Source organism: Patagioenas fasciata, chromosome 2 (assembly GCF_037038585.1).
Source record: "Patagioenas fasciata isolate bPatFas1 chromosome 2, bPatFas1.hap1, whole genome shotgun sequence".
NCBI lineage: Eukaryota > Metazoa > Chordata > Aves > Columbiformes > Columbidae > Patagioenas > Patagioenas fasciata.
Genome location: NC_092521.1, coordinates 46,904,614 through 46,923,385, shown reverse-complemented (window position 1 = coordinate 46,923,385; position 18,772 = coordinate 46,904,614). Strand labels below are relative to the sequence as shown.

At 37.3% G+C, this 18,772-nt stretch overlaps 1 protein-coding gene across 5 annotated transcripts in view; it reads right to left on the bottom strand.

Annotated features, from left to right (window-relative positions):
- The window catches only part of TRAPPC8 (trafficking protein particle complex subunit 8), a 57,006-nt gene that overhangs the window by 26,348 nt on the left and 11,886 nt on the right, over positions 1-18,772 (bottom strand). For all 5 annotated transcript variants that reach the window (XM_065830604.2, XM_065830606.2, XM_065830607.2 and 2 more), the window contains 11 exons: positions 17,080-17,169; positions 15,616-15,790; positions 15,075-15,228; positions 13,949-14,036; positions 11,433-11,680; positions 9,765-9,880; positions 8,266-8,416; positions 5,602-5,702; positions 3,989-4,094; positions 2,654-2,785; positions 325-549 (listed from right to left, as the gene is read on the bottom strand). In XM_065830604.2, coding sequence (XP_065686676.1) covers positions 325-549; positions 2,654-2,785; positions 3,989-4,094; positions 5,602-5,702; positions 8,266-8,416; positions 9,765-9,880; positions 11,433-11,680; positions 13,949-14,036; positions 15,075-15,228; positions 15,616-15,790; positions 17,080-17,169 — 1,586 coding nt within the window. The remainder of the gene's footprint in view (positions 1-324; positions 550-2,653; positions 2,786-3,988; positions 4,095-5,601; positions 5,703-8,265; positions 8,417-9,764; positions 9,881-11,432; positions 11,681-13,948; positions 14,037-15,074; positions 15,229-15,615; positions 15,791-17,079; positions 17,170-18,772) is intronic.

The following is an 18,772-nucleotide window of genomic DNA, read 5'->3' as shown; positions in this document are numbered from 1 at the left end:
TTCCTCTGAAAGAAAGTTAACTATCACAAGCTGCAATTCAGCCATGGCCCTCAAAAGGAAGAGTTCATTTTAGTGTAATAAAAACACATACAAAGTCACACTAACACTCATCAGTGGAAATACACTTAATACATACATGAGATGCAGTATATTTGTTTTATTGAAATCTAAAGTAAAAAATGAACACATGAACCACATTTAAAAAAACTTCAATCTTGGAACAAAGCAGGTATGATCGAAAAATCATTAAATGACTTAATAGAAAATTACTAGTAATAAAATTACTGATTACTCAAGGAATAAAGGCAATGAAAAGTCATTTACCTTATAAACATAAAGATATTCTCTTAAAAAAGCTCCTTGCTGAGCTGGAGGTTGTTTACTATCATTGATCAAAATATGCCTGAAGGCAGACACAGCATTGTCAAGCTGCCGAAGTGTAAAGGACTGGCGACCAATAGTGAAGTTGATATGGTCTTCTGCAAGAGACCAGCCTTTCCCTTTGTAAACCTGCATAGCTTGACAGTAGCAACGCAAGGCATGTTTTTTCTGCAAGAAAAAACAAGTTAGTTAATTTCTCAAATAACCCCATTAACCACTCATTCTATTTTGTAATATGAGGAAGATTGAACAGTAATTCAGAAAAGCTAAAGTTTCTACCACCACCCCCCCACCATGCTAAGTGTAATGTTTGCAGAACTGTACCTCATCACATTTGGTCAACAGTCATCTAAGCACAGCAGAAGCATTGGTTTCTACAGCACAGAGCCTAACCTGCATATTAAGTTCATGTTTTCAAAGACTAGTGTAAGAGGCATCAAGTTAAAAAAGCAAATAACAAGAGAATACTACTTCTAAAATAGTGTTCTGTGTTGCTTTAGGACTGACTACTAAAGTCTACAAAGCTCTACTGCCAAGCCTCAGAACATAAGCTAGACTTAACTCATTTAACTTCTGTAACTGAACTTTCAGTGTGACACTTCCAGTCAATCACTGCTCAGTAAACACACTTGGGACAAAATCCATGCCAAGCAAACCACCAAAACACAGCCCTACAGTATGCACAATACAAAATTACCAATCACATCAGCCACTGGGAGACTGACGCTCTGCTCCTAATCAGATCCACAGTTCCCTTCCTTTACATACATCAGGACCTGGGCATTCAACCCCAAGCCTAGGCATTGAACATCTACATAGGAATTCACTGTACAAGGCAAGTCTCAGCTTCTAACAAAAGGGAACTGCGTTCCCTTATTTACAGCAGCAGTGGGAAAAAGAAAAAAAATAAATCTAAGTTATGTTGAAATCTGTGTGGTGATGACAGCAGCGTACAATCAGTAAATCCTTAACATCAACAAATATTACTGACACTTTAAAATATGGTATTACAGTATGCAGCTAAGCAGCATGGCTGACTTCTTTTCAGTAGCATTTAATATTTTGGTGCCTCTGAGGGCTAAAAACAAAAAACAAACTGTAACACTGAAAAAGAACTCCTTGGAAACCAGAATCCCTAAAAGAATTGGACACAAACAATGAGAGAGCTGTTACATAAAGACAAAGTCAAAGCTTTACAAAATGCATACATTTTTCCAGGCAAAGGAGATACAAAACAATAAATATAGAAACCCCTATGATCAAGAGCGCCCTGTCAATACTGTATTGTCATCAAAACAGACAGAGAAACTACTGCATGAAGAAAACTGATGAGTGGAGGGAATACTCCTACTATTTTTCACATCTGTGACTTCAAATACAGAATAAAACTATATTTTCTTCAGTCCTTGCCAGGATGATAAAAACAAGACTGGGTGGGGTAGGAGAATACCCCTCCAAGTCCACAGGGCTTTGTTTCAAATAGAATTCTCTTGCCTGGTCTCCTGTATTATTGACTCGAAATACAAAATTTATTTCTGTCACAGGTTTGCAGCTTCTTAGTAAACTGAAACTGACTGCATTTGAGGACAGGCCCATAAAGGAAGTTTGGTGGCTAACCACAGCAGGAATCAAGTTCAAGCTATCTTTAGAGTGTCTGTTCCACAACAGAGACAGACATAGTGCACACAAGTGGTGTCCAACAATCTAAGTTAATTCACCACAGAGCTGTCTGCTTCAGAATGTGAACAGAAGTAAAAACAATCTGATGTGTGCTGGTTTAATTGCTACTTAAGTCTAAGCAGTCATAAAGAGATGCTTTAGTTTGTCTTGTAGTAACTGTCCACACACCTGCACCTCCACTAAAAAGCTTGTGGTTAAGGCACCAGGAAAAATGGTTACATTTTGCTATTATTCTAATAAATTAAGAGTTTAACAAATCCTTAACTCCTGCAACTCACTCATTTCTAAAGTAAAGATACTCATTTACCCAAATAAAAACCTATGTTTCACTGTGTATAAAACTGAGAGTCAGAAATAATAGCACACATTAGTTAAGTTTCAAGTCAGAGACCTTCAGCACTACTTCAAAAACACAAGTAAAAGATTAAGCTGATCAATGTAGGAGTCATTTTCAGAAGATCAGAGAGCTGAATACTTGTAACACAAAAGTGTCAAAAGCCAATCATCTTTCTCCAGACTAGTGACACATTTAACATGTTTTTCAGAGTAAGTATCAAATACTGGGCATATTTTCCACACAAATTATACTCACCTGGCCTGCTTTGCTAAATCTATGGCCAGCCAATATCATATGAAATGCAAACTTCCTAACCATGGGACTTTTCATGTTTATAAAGCAATGGGCTGCCTGCTCCAACAGAAGCGCACTGCGAAGATCTGAATCCTATTTAAAAGTAAAAAGCAGAATTAGCCTCAAAGTTGAATGCAAACAAAGATAACAGTGGCCTTTAATTAACAGCAGAGACACTAAGCTGTAACAGTGCTGCGAAGTTGAAGATTCTTTTACTATTACATGTACATGGATGCTTATGAAGAAAATAAGACTAGACTTATTTTTCACTTTATTATATGTATAGTGTTCAATACCAAACACATTGGTATTTTTTCCAGCGGAGAGATTTATATCAACCTGTTTCATTACAAGGGACAAAATAACTATTTTCTACTTTTTCAGTTATTCAAGCTACAGTTTCCCACACCATTACCTCTGAAGCACTCTGCTACCTCTTCCCATCCCTCCCCCTGCAAATAATAAAGCTAGAAACATAAAAAAAAAAAAAAAAAAAAGCTTTAACAGGATGAAGGAAAAATAGAGGGAACAATGGAACTGGGTGAACTTGTATCACAAGAACCAGGATGATTTCTTAATAACATACAATTTTTATCCCCTTCTGTTCTCATGCCAAGACACATCTATATATCAGAAGAGAATCTATCTTATTTTAATACAATTGAAGTCCACACTATCAGTGATGTCCAAGTATGTGTCTGGACTACAAATATATTCTGAGATACCTACATAATATTCTATGAAGATTTTCCTTGCAAGTGCCAAAAGGCAACACAAGCATACTACATATCATTTTAAGTTGTAATGTGATTGTGCAGAGCCAACAGTATTTAAATTCCTTGCTTAAATAACTTACACTGTTCACAAACTCTGGTTACAAGCTTAAATCAGAGGGACAAGAATGAAGCTAAAAAAACACCAAACCAAAACAAAAACCGCCACACATCACACTTGAGAGAGACACTTACAGAACTAAGCAGATTTATTCTATGCCTGATCTGTCCCCAGAAGTGTCTCAGAAGCATCACATTTGGTGCAGCTGGCCACAAAGCCAGATTTAACTGCCCACTGGAGTTTCCTCCAAGCTACATACAAGTTGCTATACTAGAAAAAGAATAACAGCACTAGCTTCTTCACTTCCAGTGTAAACCATTTTCTTCACTTCATGCTTTATATCAGCTCATTTGCTACCTTTGGCTAGAAAATTTCCAGGTCACTTCTAAATCTTGTCCTAAGATGAGCTCTGGTAAGTACACAGCGGGAAGGCAAGAGTGGAAAATCTACTAAGTATTTTACCTCACTGGTTAAACGAATCAGAAGAGCAGCTGCCTCGGAATATTTGCTTTGACTTTTTAAGATTTCAGCACTAAGCAGCACACAGCGTTCAGCCAGAATCATGTTCCTAAGGCAAAAACAGAGATGTATTAATGTTTATTAAAATAAATCATGGAAAACTTTTCACCTCAAATCTGACAACTCTTCTCCATATTGCATCAGACTGACATTCTGTTGTTTATTCTTCTTAAAGTAAAATATATCAAAGTTCACCCCCTGCAAAACAACCATATACAGATTGACATATTACATGTCCTATCCTACTACACCAGCAGTTTTTTGAAAGTCAAAGCTAGAGAGCATCATACTTATACAAATGCCAACTAAAATGATCCAACCAATTAAATTATATAATAAATGAGAACTCCAATAGCTAGAAAGAAGTTGTGCTGGGTTGATTTTGGTGGGCACCAGATGCCCACAAAGCTGCTATATCACGCACCCTCCTCAGCAAGACACTGGGAGAAAATTAGATTAAAAAGCTCATATGCTGAGATAAGGACAAGGAGTTCACTCATCAATTACAATCACAGGCAAAACAGACTTGGTTTGGGGAAGATAAAAATTTATTGCCATTTAATAACAGAATAGGATAGTGGTAAATAAAAACAAAAACACCTTCCCCTAACTTCTTCCCTGGCTTAACTTCATTCCCAACTCTTCTAGCCCTCCCCCTCCACAAGGAGAGCAGGGAAGCTGTGGTCAGTTAAAATTTCATCTCTGCCAATGCTTCCCCCTCACACTCTTCCTCCCCTGCTCTGGCATGGGGTCCCTCCCACATATACAATTAATTAATTGCTCCAGCATGGATCACTTCCACAGTCCTTCAAAGAATCATTTTGGTTGGAAAAGACCTTTACGGTCAGAGTCCAACAGACTGTTCCAGTGTGGGCTCCCCACAGGTCACAGCTCCTGCCAGGAATCTGCTCTGGCATCTCCATGGGCTGCAGCTTCCTTCAGGGTACATCCACCTGCTCTGGCACTGGGTTCTCCACAGGCTGCAAGGTGGATTCGTGCTCCTCTGTGGTCCTCCATGGGCTGCAGGTGACAATCTGCTTCGCCATGGCCTTCTCCACAGGCTGCAGCAAAGCATCTCCTTCCTCACTGACCTTAATGTCTGCAAGGTTGTTTCTCTCTTTTTCTCACTCCTCTCTCACAGGTGCTGTGGAGCAATTTACCCTTTCTTAAGTACATTATCACAGAAGTGCCACCAGCTTTGCTGACAGGCTCAGCTCTGGGCAGCAACAAGTCCATTTTGGAGTTGGGTGAAAACTGGCCCTGTTCAACACCAGGGCAGGTCCTGCTGTCTCCTCACAGAAGCCATCCCTGTAGCTACCTCACTACCAAAATCTTACCAGGTAAATCCAGTACACAAGTTTAATAAGCATTCTGTTAAGAAGAGCATAGATCCCCTTCCATGTCATCCTAAATAACACATATATGTTACTCTTTAAAAAGTTACCATAGTTCCGTGATCTTTTAGTCATCTGGCACTATCACTGTGCAGAGGAAGAAAAATTAAGCCACCAGGTCTTTCAACTTGCATTGGATCTGCACAAAAGTAAACAACATACTTGCAGATATCTCGATAGGTCTGAATCGCTGTTTCCATATAGTGAGCAGGATATGGTCTAGGAGCTCCAGGCTGAAGAAAAGCTGATACTGCTGCCATTTCCTACAAGAGAAATTCAGTATGGTCACTGCAGCTTTTTTCAACAAATTGCCAACCTCAAAATGCTGAGGAAAACATTTCAACAGCTACTATTAGGTTGGCGCAAAATCGGTTCTGTTTTTTGCACTGTTGAAATTTCCCATTTGATATTGGAATACTTTCTTAAAAAAAACATGGTAATATTATGTATAATTTTCATGCACTTCTCACTTTCTGTTTTATTTGCTAATGACTTATTACTTGCTGGTTATTTTACATTTCTTTTAGACTATGGAAATGATGTTAGACAAAAGGCAAATTCGAGCAATTTTCTTATTCAAGTTCAAAACCAGTCATAATGCAGAAGAGACAATTCACAACGTCAACAACGCATTTGGCCCAGGAACTGCTAAGGAAGGTATAGTCAGTGGTGGTTCAAGAAGTTTCACAAAGGAGATGAGAGACTTGAAGATGAGAAGCATAGTGGCCAGCCATTGGAAGTTGACAATGACCAACAGAGAGCAATCAAAGCTGATCCTCTTACAACTCCATGAGAAGTTGCCAAAGAACTCAACGTCAACCATTCAACAGTCATGCAGCATTTGAAGCAAACTGGCAAGGTGGAAAAGCTCCTTAAGTGCCCCACAACATCGTTTGATGTGTTATCTCCTCTTCTTCCATGCAAGAAGAACAAACCATTTCTTGATAGGATTATAACATGTGATGAAAAGTGGGTCTTACGTGACAACCGGTGACAACCAGCTCAGTGGAGGGACCAAGAATAACCTCCAAAGCACTTCCCAAAGCCAAACTTGCACCAAAAAAAAAAAAAAGGTCACGGTCGCTGTTTGGTGGTCTGCTGCTCTGATCCACTACAGCTCCCTGAATCCCAGGGAAATCATTCCATCTGAGAAGTCTGCTGAGCAAATTAATGAGATGCACTGAAAACCGCAACGTCTGCAGCTGGTGTTGGTCAACAGAAAGGGCCTGATTCTTCTCCACGACAGTGCCCGGCCGCATAAAGCACAAGCAACACTTTGAAAGTTGAATGAATTGGGCTATGAAGTTTTGCCTCATCCAGCATATTCACCCGACTTCTCACCAACCAACTACCAGTTCTTCGAGCATCGACAACTTTTTGCAGGGAAAACAACCACAACCAGCAGAATGCAGAAAATGCTTTCCAAGAATTCATCAAATCCTAAAGCACAGATTTTATGCTACAGGAATAAACAAACTTATTTCTCATTAGCAAAACTGCGTTGATTGCAATGGTTCCCATTCTGATTAATAAAGATGCATTTAAAATTCACGATGCAAAACTGTAATTACTTTTGCGCCAACCTAAAGTTCAAGATCTTCATTTAATCAGTTACTAGCATACAAAAGTGTACCAAACACACTGTAACCGATAAGAGGCTTAGCAGAATAACCTATTTATGGCTCTGCTTGTAATTAACTAGACAGCAGCAAGAGTTTTATGCAGAGAGGTGTTTTCACTTGATGGTACCCCCAACACTACGCAGAAGCATTGATTCAGTACTGCTTTACAAGTCTAAGAGAGAATTTCCTACTGCAGGAACAATCTTGCTGTTAAAGTAGCATTACCATCTATTTTAAGACAAGGACTGGTTTTTTTGAGTTTTGGTTAAATGAAGATACATACTCAGCTTCCAAGGAAACTCTAGTAAACATGCATTCGGATAATTTACTTCTTTCCTTATGAGGTGGATATAGGGTAAAGTTTTTCTGTAGTAAATAATGACTAAGACTTGCAGATTGTCAAAAATTCATAATTAAGATCTCCACAAACCATTCATTAAGGAATTAAGATGACTTTTCAGATTAACCAAATAGAGAGTGACTGCCTGTACTGCAAAAACATATTTATGTAAAGGTTTTACATCAAGATGAGACACTGTACAAGAATGCTTCCATAGCTCTGCAAAGGAAAGTTTTAAATTTATCAAGATAGCCAGACTGAAGTCTATAAAACATAGCTTCTAAAAAACTGTTAAAGTAAGCTTATTTTTCCCCAGTGTTCTCATTTATCTTGTTGAAAAATCTAGTCACATATACCTTCAGTATAAAGATAAGTTAATGAATGAATATGTGTTTACAGTGAGGTTCAGTAGTGACATACTCAAAATACATCCCTCAAGAGTTAAAAAAACAGTACAATACCATATTTATATTTATAGAGACATAGTCTTGACTTCCTGGCAAGTAATATTTTGCCAAAGTCTAAAAGAGATATCATTAACTGAAAAACACTTGTGAATTAATTTATCAAACTACGAGTTTAAAGATCCATTTTGCTAGCAGTTGCATTCTAGGTATTCTCCTTTCCATATTTCACATTTTAAAAATTAACTCTTCAATTTTTATTTACACCTTTATTCCCTTTATAGGGAGTAAAGAAAACAGATTTGAGAAGACTATAGGATTTGCTAAAGATGTGCAGCAAATTTGACAAGAACCCTTAATAAATCTGGAGGTGAAGACATCGCATTGAGTTACCTTCAGACCAATATTAGAGATTATTAGGAAAAGTACACAGAATGTTTATGTTACATGAAGTACCAACCAGTGCTCCAGCTGCATAAAGCATTGCCTGATCATTTAAGAAGTCTTTCTTTGCTGTATGGTAACAGCTATATGCAAGTTCATAGTGTTGCACCAAAAAGCACAAGTCTGCCATTTTCCGGATTTGAAGCTCTGGTGCTTCTGGTGGATACCTATAAATACAAATATTTAAATTCAAAGTCATAATTTTAATAAATAGAGCAAAACATGCTCTGTAAAGTCATATCCTCTCATCTTCATTTCTATTCACAGAGTAAGAGTAAAAACTGCATTGCTTCAGCCTTACCCAAAAAACAGTTAAAACAAGTGAAGCTGCTTCCTTTCTGACACAAGTAACTCAGCTTCATACCCTACTTTCCAATTAACAAGATTCGCTGTTCTGCTTATATTCTAAACAAGCAGTCCCCTTAGCCAAGAAATACTGTAAAAAAGTACACAAACATCACTGAAACTGCTCAGTAAGATTAACTATTAGAGCTAAACAGAACTATATGAGAAGGAAAAAAATAAGACACTGACTGTTCACCTAGCTGTACTTGTTATTTCTCCCCATTTATCTTGAAAGTAAAAATCCACTAAAAAACTGTGTCTTATGCCAAAACACTGGGCAAGTTCCTGTCCTCTGTAACCATAATTTTAACTTTTGGTTAGTTCAATACATATTAATCTCTTCACTGAAGATCCAAACACTTGTTAGTCAGACTTTATAGGAAGCAAACCACACTTAAACATTCAATAGAGAAAGCCGAAATTAATAACATTTTGATTATGAATCCAAAGACACACAACATATTACTTTAAAGCTGTAAGTTTCACGGATATTAACTTGGGCTAGGCAACATCTAAGAGCTATTTAGACTTCTGTAGTTAAGAGAGTTGAAAAGGTTGCTTTTCGTGATTACACATCCTCATCCATAACAAGAAATTACAAAGCATACAGAACGAATACTCTGGTAAAATTTAAAATCTGGTTTTAGTGTAAAACAGGTGGAAAAACTGAAAATCCCCTTAATTTAGCTCTCAAATGCACTTGCAAAGGCAATATACTTGATAGTCAACTGCAGTAAGTTACAGTTACATAAACAAAAACACCTACACAGGGGGTTTGGCTTAAATAACAAAATAAAAAGTTGTGCTAATTAAAAAAAAAATCCCTTACAGCAGAACATAGCTTCATTTTATTGTTACTCTTAAAAATGTATGTTCTTTTTAACTTCAAAAGCTTCACTGTAAATACAGCTGGAAGACGGCTCTGTAAACAGCTTCTTTTATCTCCTTTGTCTTTAAGTTCTGCTACTCCCTTATTGTGCACATTCAGACACAGTACTTTTCATGATTTCTCTAATTATAGTCTTTTACAATATTGTTGATTTAGTTCACTTTGCAGAACACCATAAAATAAATACAGGCTTTCCCTTCCCCTCTCCCCATACCACTCCAAAAAAAAAAAAAAGATACATTTTCAGTTGAGATATAAAAGTAAGGACTGAAATTACTTACAGCAAACCAGAGGTATTCTTCAGTTCATTTATACTTTTCTCTGGAACCTTGCTGCCACTAAACCATTTTTTAGTAGCGGAAAACAGTGATCGACTCAAGCCTTTCCTGGATATTAACTGCAAAAAGACACTAAATTAGAGCACTACATTGCAAGAGATATACTAAGCTAAACTAATATAAACCCCTAAATCTTGCTTTTTCCATAAAACAGAAATAAAAACAATAAAATAGCCAAGAAAACACTCATTTAGAACTAATCACTGACACTGAGATAGAAGTTGCAATTTATATATTTGTTCTATTTCAGACAGCCAAGGTTCACTGTTGTTGCTATAAATTGCAGATATTTCAATCCTAAGAACCAGAACTGAAACATTTGATGCATCTGTTTGATATCTAACAGAATATCCAATTTCTGGTATTAGTCCAACCTAAAATCTAGACTAAGTACAAAACTTCAAGAGAGAACATTCTCCCCATCACCATCCACATAAAGCATTACCACATTGCTAACATCAGTTTCAAGCGCCGGGAAGCTCCCTGAGAGGAGGGTTACACAATTTTATTCTTTTAGATAATTTTCACTAATGAGGAAACTTCCACAGGGAATTATCATTCCTAAGATCTAAGCCAAAGTACATCTCTTTTTAAAGATAATTTTCAAAATTAACTTTAAAATCTTACAAGGACTAGGAATGTATTACTATATTCCAAAGAGTAAGACTGCTTGCTACACTATGTGTATGTACTTTTTTTTAATGTTTCTTCATATATCATTCCAAGTATAAACATGGTCAGCACATACAAACTCCCAAAAGTCAATTCTGGGAGAAAGTGTTCCTTACAGCATATGATACTTACTCTCAAAACCCCTCAGACTTAAAACTATAACCTGAATGGACAATTCAAATCACAATACAGATTTCAGAAAACAGATTGATATTTGGGTCCAAGCCTAATGCTAAATACAGTAATTTGATTGCACTAATGTAAGTTAATCATCTGCTTAAAACCATATAACAATGAAACACTTATAAAAGTAAGAACCTTACTGTGAAGGAAACTACTTTAATGCATGTCCTAGATTTAACATGGGCATGATATCAACTATCACACTTAAAAAAAATACTAGCTTGAGAAAAGCAAAAACTGCTGAGATTGAAAGAGAAATGCATGATTTAGGGTGGCCAAGCATTTTTTCCCCTCTTGTAAACAAGTGGCAATTGAAGTATGCAGCTTTTTTTGCAGACAATTGATGAAAATACACTTCCGAACTGCAGCTGTGCAATCTAATGTTGAAACACAAAAAGTACATTTTGTTCCCCATGTCAGAATCATCCAGAAGCATAAAATATGAGGATTTTAGGAGCAATGACAGATATCCCTGATAACAGTTCAGACAGGCTTTCACCAAGAAGCCATCTTGCACTGAAGCTCTGTTGATACAAATTGGTTTTTTGCTTTTTTAAAATGACAAATAGAGCAAAAATTATAACTTCGGTTATTTCTCTTTAATTTACTTACAGTTTTCACTAAGACCATTGAACCATTAATTGTAGAAGGAAGTAATCCTTTCAGAACAGATTTTTGGATAACTGGATTTATACCCCAACTGTTTGCTTGTTTGTTTTTCTAATATGGCACAAAGTGTTTTAAAAGTAAACTAACCTGATCATTAAGTTGCCGAATTGTCTTCTCTATGTGTGGCAAAAGTCCCCTAAATGTGAATTCCTGTATGAACTGTCTAATTCGATCGTGATCTGTGAGTGTTAAACAAGCACCATGTGGAGTTCCAGAATTTGATTTCTTGGAGTCTTGCAATGACGCAGTAGCCTTCATATAATCAGTGCTGTCCAAACTGCCGCTGGGATGATCCAGCTGAAGAGGGTGAGTCTTGAAGTTATTTGATAGGCCATCTATTAAAAGATTGAAACAAAACCACTAGTAAGTATAAAGTTACTTAAACATTTTAGGTTTTAAATGTCATTTTTATTAACCTACTTCAAAGTTTTCCTTACTCGGAACTCTGTTAAGCCATGCTACTCGCCAGTTATTCCACACTACAGACCAATGCTGAGTAGACAGCAGCAGAGCACTACCTCAGTACCACATCATTCCTGAAATTCTTTAGAAAGCTCAGGGGATCTCAGGAACTACAACAGAGCTAAATATGTACACTTTTGATTCTCAACTACAGTGCAAAAAAATCTCAAAATAACCTAACGAACATCAATAACACAGAAGGAAAACTATGAAGACCTTAAAATAAAATATTTGTGAAGAGCTGGAAATGCAGCAACTACTACAATGGCTCCACTGGATCCACTCACTGTTTTCACAGAATCACAGAATCACAGAATTGGCTAGGTTGGAAAAGACCTCAGAGATCATCAAGTCCAACCCTTGGTCCAACTTCAGCCCATTTACTAGATCATGGCACTAAGAGCCATGTCTAATCTCAGTTTAAAAACCTCCAGGGACGGTGAGTCCACCACCTCCCTAGGCAGGCCATTCCAATGCCTGATCACTCTCTCCGTAAAGAACTTCTTCCTAATATCCAGCCTAAACTTCCCCTGGCAGAGTTTAAGCCCATGTCCCCTTGTCCTATTGCTAACTGCCTGGGAGAAGAGACCAGTTCCCACCTGACTATAACTTCCCTTCAGGTAGTTATAGAGAGTGATGAGGTCACCTCTAAGCCTCCTCTTCTCCAGGCTGAACAACCCCAGCTCCCTCAGCCTCTCACCATAGGTCATGTGCTCAAGTCCCTTCACCAGTCTTGTTGCTCTTCTCTGGACCCGCTCCAGCACCTCAATATCTTTCCTGAACTGAGGGGCCCAGAACTGAACACAATACTCCAGGTGTGGCCTCACCAATGCAGAGTACAGGGGAAGGATCACTTCCCTTGTCCTGCTGACCACACTATTTTTGATACAGGCCAGGATACCATTGGCCTTCTTGGCCACCTGGGCACACTGTTGGCTCATGTTGAGCTTGCTGTCAATCAGTACCCCCAGGTCCCTTTCTGTCTGGCTGCTCTCCAGCCACTCTGTGCCCAGCCTGTAGCGCTGAAGGGGGTTGTTGTGGCCAAAGTGCAGGACCCTGTTTATGCTTTAAGGTTAAAAAAAACAACCAACACACACACACAAAAAAATTCATTTTCCATGCCTTTATGAGCAATCATGATTTAGAACGACTTCCAAAGTCCTCTCAGTTCAACGAGAAGGGGTGCTGGTCACTACTGCACCCAGCTATCCAAAATAGACCAGGACATCATTTCACTCTAAGACTTCTATAGTTCTCTTATTTATTATTTCCTTTCTATATAAGAAAATCAGCTTCCTTTATTTATCTGGCCATAGCTAGCACTTAGCAAGGCTGAGCTGTGAAATCGAATCCTTAATGGATTTTACTCACAACATGTAAAGCTGGATACAAAGAGTTTGCACAGTAGCTTGCAGACGACACCTGGGCTGTAAGGCCCTAGAAAGCTGCTTTTTCAGGCAACTACAGGCACCCCTACATAGTCTAGGTCTTCCCACGCCTTTTAAGTCAGGTCTAAAGGATCTGAGCTGAGTCAGGCCAGGCGGCATGTACCTCCACTTCTTCCCTATCTGATGATGCTGTTTCTCATCTGAATCCTAGACAGCTGGCCTTGAAAAAAAAATTTTAAAATAAAACCGCCATGCATTAATTTGCACTCAATTTCATTTACCATCCTCTGCCATCCACAAGCTCAGTTGTGAGGTAAATTCTTCCAGTCAGCTTACTTTCTAAGTCACTACTCTGTCATTTCCAGATTTAAAACCAAAAACAAGGACAAAAAAGATCCCTCAGCTTCCAAGCTACATCAGAGCACACTGACTTATTATGATGAAAATTAACCATGTAATACTGTGTTACTTTTTATTAATTGTCAGAGTTGACAGACAACACACTTAGTCTTACAAAAGATGAGCCTAGTGCATCAGCAGCCATCTCATTAAAGACACATCTACCAATTAGCATCAATCGAGTGGATCAGCACCACAGCATTTTTCTTTGTGTATACCTCATTAGATTATCTTTGAGCATTTAGAAAATTCTTAGTTCAAATTCCCTAACAAAAACACTCAAGCAATTACTGTCCAAGACATGAGACAGCTGTATAAATGCTATCAGTGTTTTGATAGAAGTTATAAAAATACCTTTAATTTCACTGTCTAAGCCATCTGATATCAAGTGATCAGTATTCTTATTTGAAATGACAGTGTAAGGACAATCTTCATAGCAATCCTGCCAGGAAAAAAAAAAACACCTCAGAATTAAGAATACTAGAGTACACAAAGGTCAGTCAACAGCAGTTATTAACTTTAGTAAGTTAATTGAATTATTAAGAAAGCATGTTTGTACATATTCATTTCTTAAGTAGTTTGTGAGGTTTTAAGAACTTGTCCTATTGTAAAGATGAAAGTCCCATTCACCAATAAATGAAGCAAGTATCTCCTGGCTTGCTCAAACAGCTTCACTGTCAAGATATGCAACTCCAACTCTTCAACGGCAATGCCTAGAGTGGTGAAAATACGCTCCCTAAAAGCAATTTTTGAACACGCTCATACAAAAAACAAAAATCATCCAAATTGGGCAGTTGGTATGCGACAGGAAAAAAAATCCATTTAGTTCATGGTCGAACATTACTTACTGGTTCTCTTAGCTTACTGAATATGAGATGTTTTGACTTTCCAGTGTCAGCTACATTTGGTAAAGAACTATCATTCTACAAACAAATCTTTTAATCAGATGCAGTTAAACCGCAGGTCAGTCAAAAGCAAACCCAAGAAGGAATATTTTTGGTCCTGAAGCCAAAAATACAGACATTTATGGCAAACTGAACTCCTCTGACCTAACACACACTGTCATTTGCCATCTCAGCAGATGACAGACCAGTCTGGACTGTAAGAGGTTACCAAGAAAAAAACCACATGTACCCCCACAAACCAGCACATCTATACTGTTTAGTGAAGTATAGAGGACCTGGGGAAAAAAAAGCATATTTCAAGAGTGAAAGAAATTAATTAAAATGAATGTAGAAAGTTACTATGAGTAAGAGACTTCTGAGGTTACTTGTTCTTGTCAGTGCACAAAGTCAAAGTCTATTATTTCAGTGCTCCTGTCAGCCTATTTCAAACAGTCTAGTATTTCAGTGCTCCATACTGTCAATTTAAATAGCATAGAGGACAGTTCCTTGAGAGAGGATTCATCTTACGCCCTCACAAAAAGTGATAGCTATGTTAACACAACACCTTATAAATTGTTCTAAAAATAATGTCATACCTGGTTCTGGATAGCATTTTTCTGAAGGTACTGACTCCAAGGATCTGGTATCTGTTCATCTGTTCCTCTGTTAGACACCCGAGAATTTATTTTCAGTAAATAGCAACCCTGAGTTCCATACCTCTGCTTCATCTCTTCATAAATGGAGTCAGCTCTGAAAAAATATAACATTTACCTTATATTGATATCAAACAAGTTCTACTCTAAGTATATACTGCAACGAGCTATTTTAGACTATCACCCATAGGGATTCAAATGATAATTCCCCTGTTCTCAATCAGTCCTTTATGCAAGTGAAACTGAGAATCTTTGAGAATTAGTTCATCAAGATAGCAAAGAAAGCATCTACCTCAAGAAGCTAAGACTGACTCCCTTTTATATGAACACAAGTAGATCTAAAAATACTAAAGGAAATCTGCTTTGATAACAGTCAGCATACTAGCTAATGGATCCTGTTACACATCTAATCTCAATTGAATTTATAAATGTTAACATTTCAGTCAGAGTTGATCTGCAAGTTCACTGAAGGTAGACAACCCACCTTTGTTCTTCTCCTGCGCTTACATCATGCAGTAACACATAGTATTTGAGCGTGTTTGGTATAAACCACTTTGGATATAAGTATTCACTACTATGCTGAATTCGATGTTGCTCTTGAGAAAGCTTCAGAAATTGCTCCACAGGCTCTGGCTCACTAGAAGAAACTACAAGCATACCTAAACTCATGTTAAGGACATTTAACTGGAAGAACCCTGGAACAACCAGTGATCATATAATAAAATAGTGTATAACAAAGTAGTGAGTACAATATTTAAGCCTATAAAACACACTACCACAAAAGTATGCACAATTACAATTTGGCCTTAGTCTTGGTAAAAAACACTATTTAAAGTCAGTTAACTAAATTTGTAACATGAAATGAAACAGGAGCTTGCTCCAATTCTAACATTGAATCAAAGTTTAAGGTGATACATAACAGTTAACAGTTTATTTAAGGTCTTAGATACAGACCAACTGTTTATGAAATATATACCTGAAATTCACTCCCAGTGTACTTTAGTTTTCAATTTCAAACATGAGTTGAGACTTAAGTTATCACCTGAGCAACAATAGTCAGTATTCATAAACACAGCAACATCTTTTGTGCAAAAAGCAGAAGCATCCAGACTTTTACCTTAATATAACTCCATGATCACTAATAAGGAACATCCTGCTCTGCTACATCTATTCAAAGACATTAATTTAGAGAAATCAGAAAGCAAGCTGTAATTTAAATGTTATCAAAATGTAGAAGTCAAGGGCCAGAATCAATATTTTGCCACATTAATTCTGCACAAACAGTTCGCTCTACTGGCTACTAACATACCTGTTCCACCAACCTGAAACGATGAAGCACAGTAGAGAACAAAGTAAGTGCTATGAAACCCGCAGCATTGTAATTATCGTAAAATTAAACACCAGCTACATCACGAAAAAGTACATATTTTCATTTTCCTTGTAGACTAGCAAATTTGCTTAAAAAAAAAAAAAAAGGCATTTAAGGCATCTTTCCAGACTTCTTTTTGTCCAAAAGACCTCTAAGTTCACCAATTTTCCAAAACACCCTCCCCAACCTCCTCACTCCATCTGCTAGAAAAAGCTATAAAAAGCAGCAGGTACATCCTAAACACAAGAGCCTCCGTTGTACATAAGGGACAGTCAACAGATACCTAAAGAGCTACAGTGGAAAGCATTTTAGGATGAGGAAGTTTATTTTACAGGTATTATGTTAGAGCTCAGTTTAACACATCGTTGTTTAAAAAAAAAAAACTAACCACAAAGAAAACCATAATACCCTTACAAAATTAGTCTGTATATATTATAGTTGGACATACTGAAAAAAAAATACATTTCAAATCATAATGGAAACAAGAGTTACTGCAAAATTTTAAAGTCTCCTACATTACATTTCTGCAGTCAGCTCTAACAGCCTTCACTTGAGGGGTCTGTAACACTCAAAGGATACATGCAACATAGTGGTTTAAGAATTCATGATCTGATGCAGGCATGGACTGAAGAAAGCACTCTCTGTAAGACTCAAACCAAGGAGTAGTAGCTGGAATACACAATAAGATAAAACAAATTAGAATATTCAGCAAAAATCCTGTTAACTCATTTATGAAAAGTAAATATGAAAGACTACACCTAAAAGTGAAGCTTGCAAACTCAGACAAGGTTTGCATAGCAGGGGGAAGAAGGGGGGACAGTCTAAGGAGGAAGCATCTAAAATACACACAAGTGGGTGAAAGGGTAACATTTCAATCAAATCCTGTGAAACTGAATAGTATCTTAAGCATCCACTTCCTCAATATTCTAAGCTTACATGTATTCACGCCTTGTTAGAGTAACTACTCTTTACCACACCTTTAAATGTAAAGGCACACACTTGGGAAAGAAAAAACGAATTCTTCTAAGAGGCATTGAATTTGCCTTGGCTAGAAACGCAAGAATTGATCGAGAAGCAAAATTAATTTCTGACTACACAGAAGAACTAAAAGATCGCCAAAACCCTATCCTGCCAGTTTGTCTAAAGCTTTTTGCAAGTGTTGTGACTTGGCTTGATATTAGTCCTCTTCCTCTGCTCCGCTGAAACAAACAGTTAGCTGTCAGCTTGCAAAGCTGAGATACAAGAAGCTAGAAACTCAGATCCGAGCTGTGCCATAAATGCTTTTTAATAGTTACCTGTCATGTTCAAAAGCCCTTTTACAATAGGGATTTCATTTTTCTAAGAGTAACAAATCAAGAGAAAACAAGTATGTCTGGGACATCCAAAGAACACTTGAACTCAAAAATCTTGTCTGTTTCTTTCCATGCCAACTATCAGCTGAGCAACGAAGTATTATTTCTCCCTTCATGCCTGTTTTATGCCATCTCAATTCTGCAGTTCCTTCCCTTGAGTGGAAAAAAAGACCCCAGAGCAAAATTAGTCCAATTCCAGTAACCTGATTTCACACTGAAGTTAGCTGGAACCCAATGTAAACTCATATGCAAACTAGAAAACAATAACTAGTACAGAAAAAATGCATTAATAAGAAATCCTGAAGGTATTTATTTTCCTTATATGGACCCAAGAAAACACATACTTTGATGGCTTTAGGAGACTGAGTTTCATTTGTGTTGGAATTATCTTCTTGTCCGTTAAGTTAATGCATTTTATGTAATCCTACATTGTCAGGCCATCTTACATCAGTTTCATCCACATGGAAGTCAGATATAGTCACACTTAACTGAACTCAGTCCAACAGTCAGTACATCTCCCATAAAGAAAGATGAATAGGAGACAAACTTCTAGTGTTTTATTACAGCCTTTCTAGCAACTGCTCTCTGAGTCTAGTGCATCAAACGCTTTTGGCTTTACCAAGTCCTACATGTAAATATGTGAACTATTTAAATTAAGGAAAACACTGCTTGTTATTAAAAACAAACCATGAGAAAGCAACTCTCATGCATATTTTTTTTACAAGAATAACAAAGCATTGTAGTAACTCAGGTCCAAACCAAACAATGCTGAGCCATTTACGGCAGAAATTTCAACTGCATTTTAGTTCCGAACTCTGTTTTCAGTTCTCTGGTTCTGTTTTACAGTTGAACCACATAGAAGTTGTTTGGTTTTTTTTTTTTTTTTTTTTTTAATCTGACAGAGTTGCAAACAGCAAAGT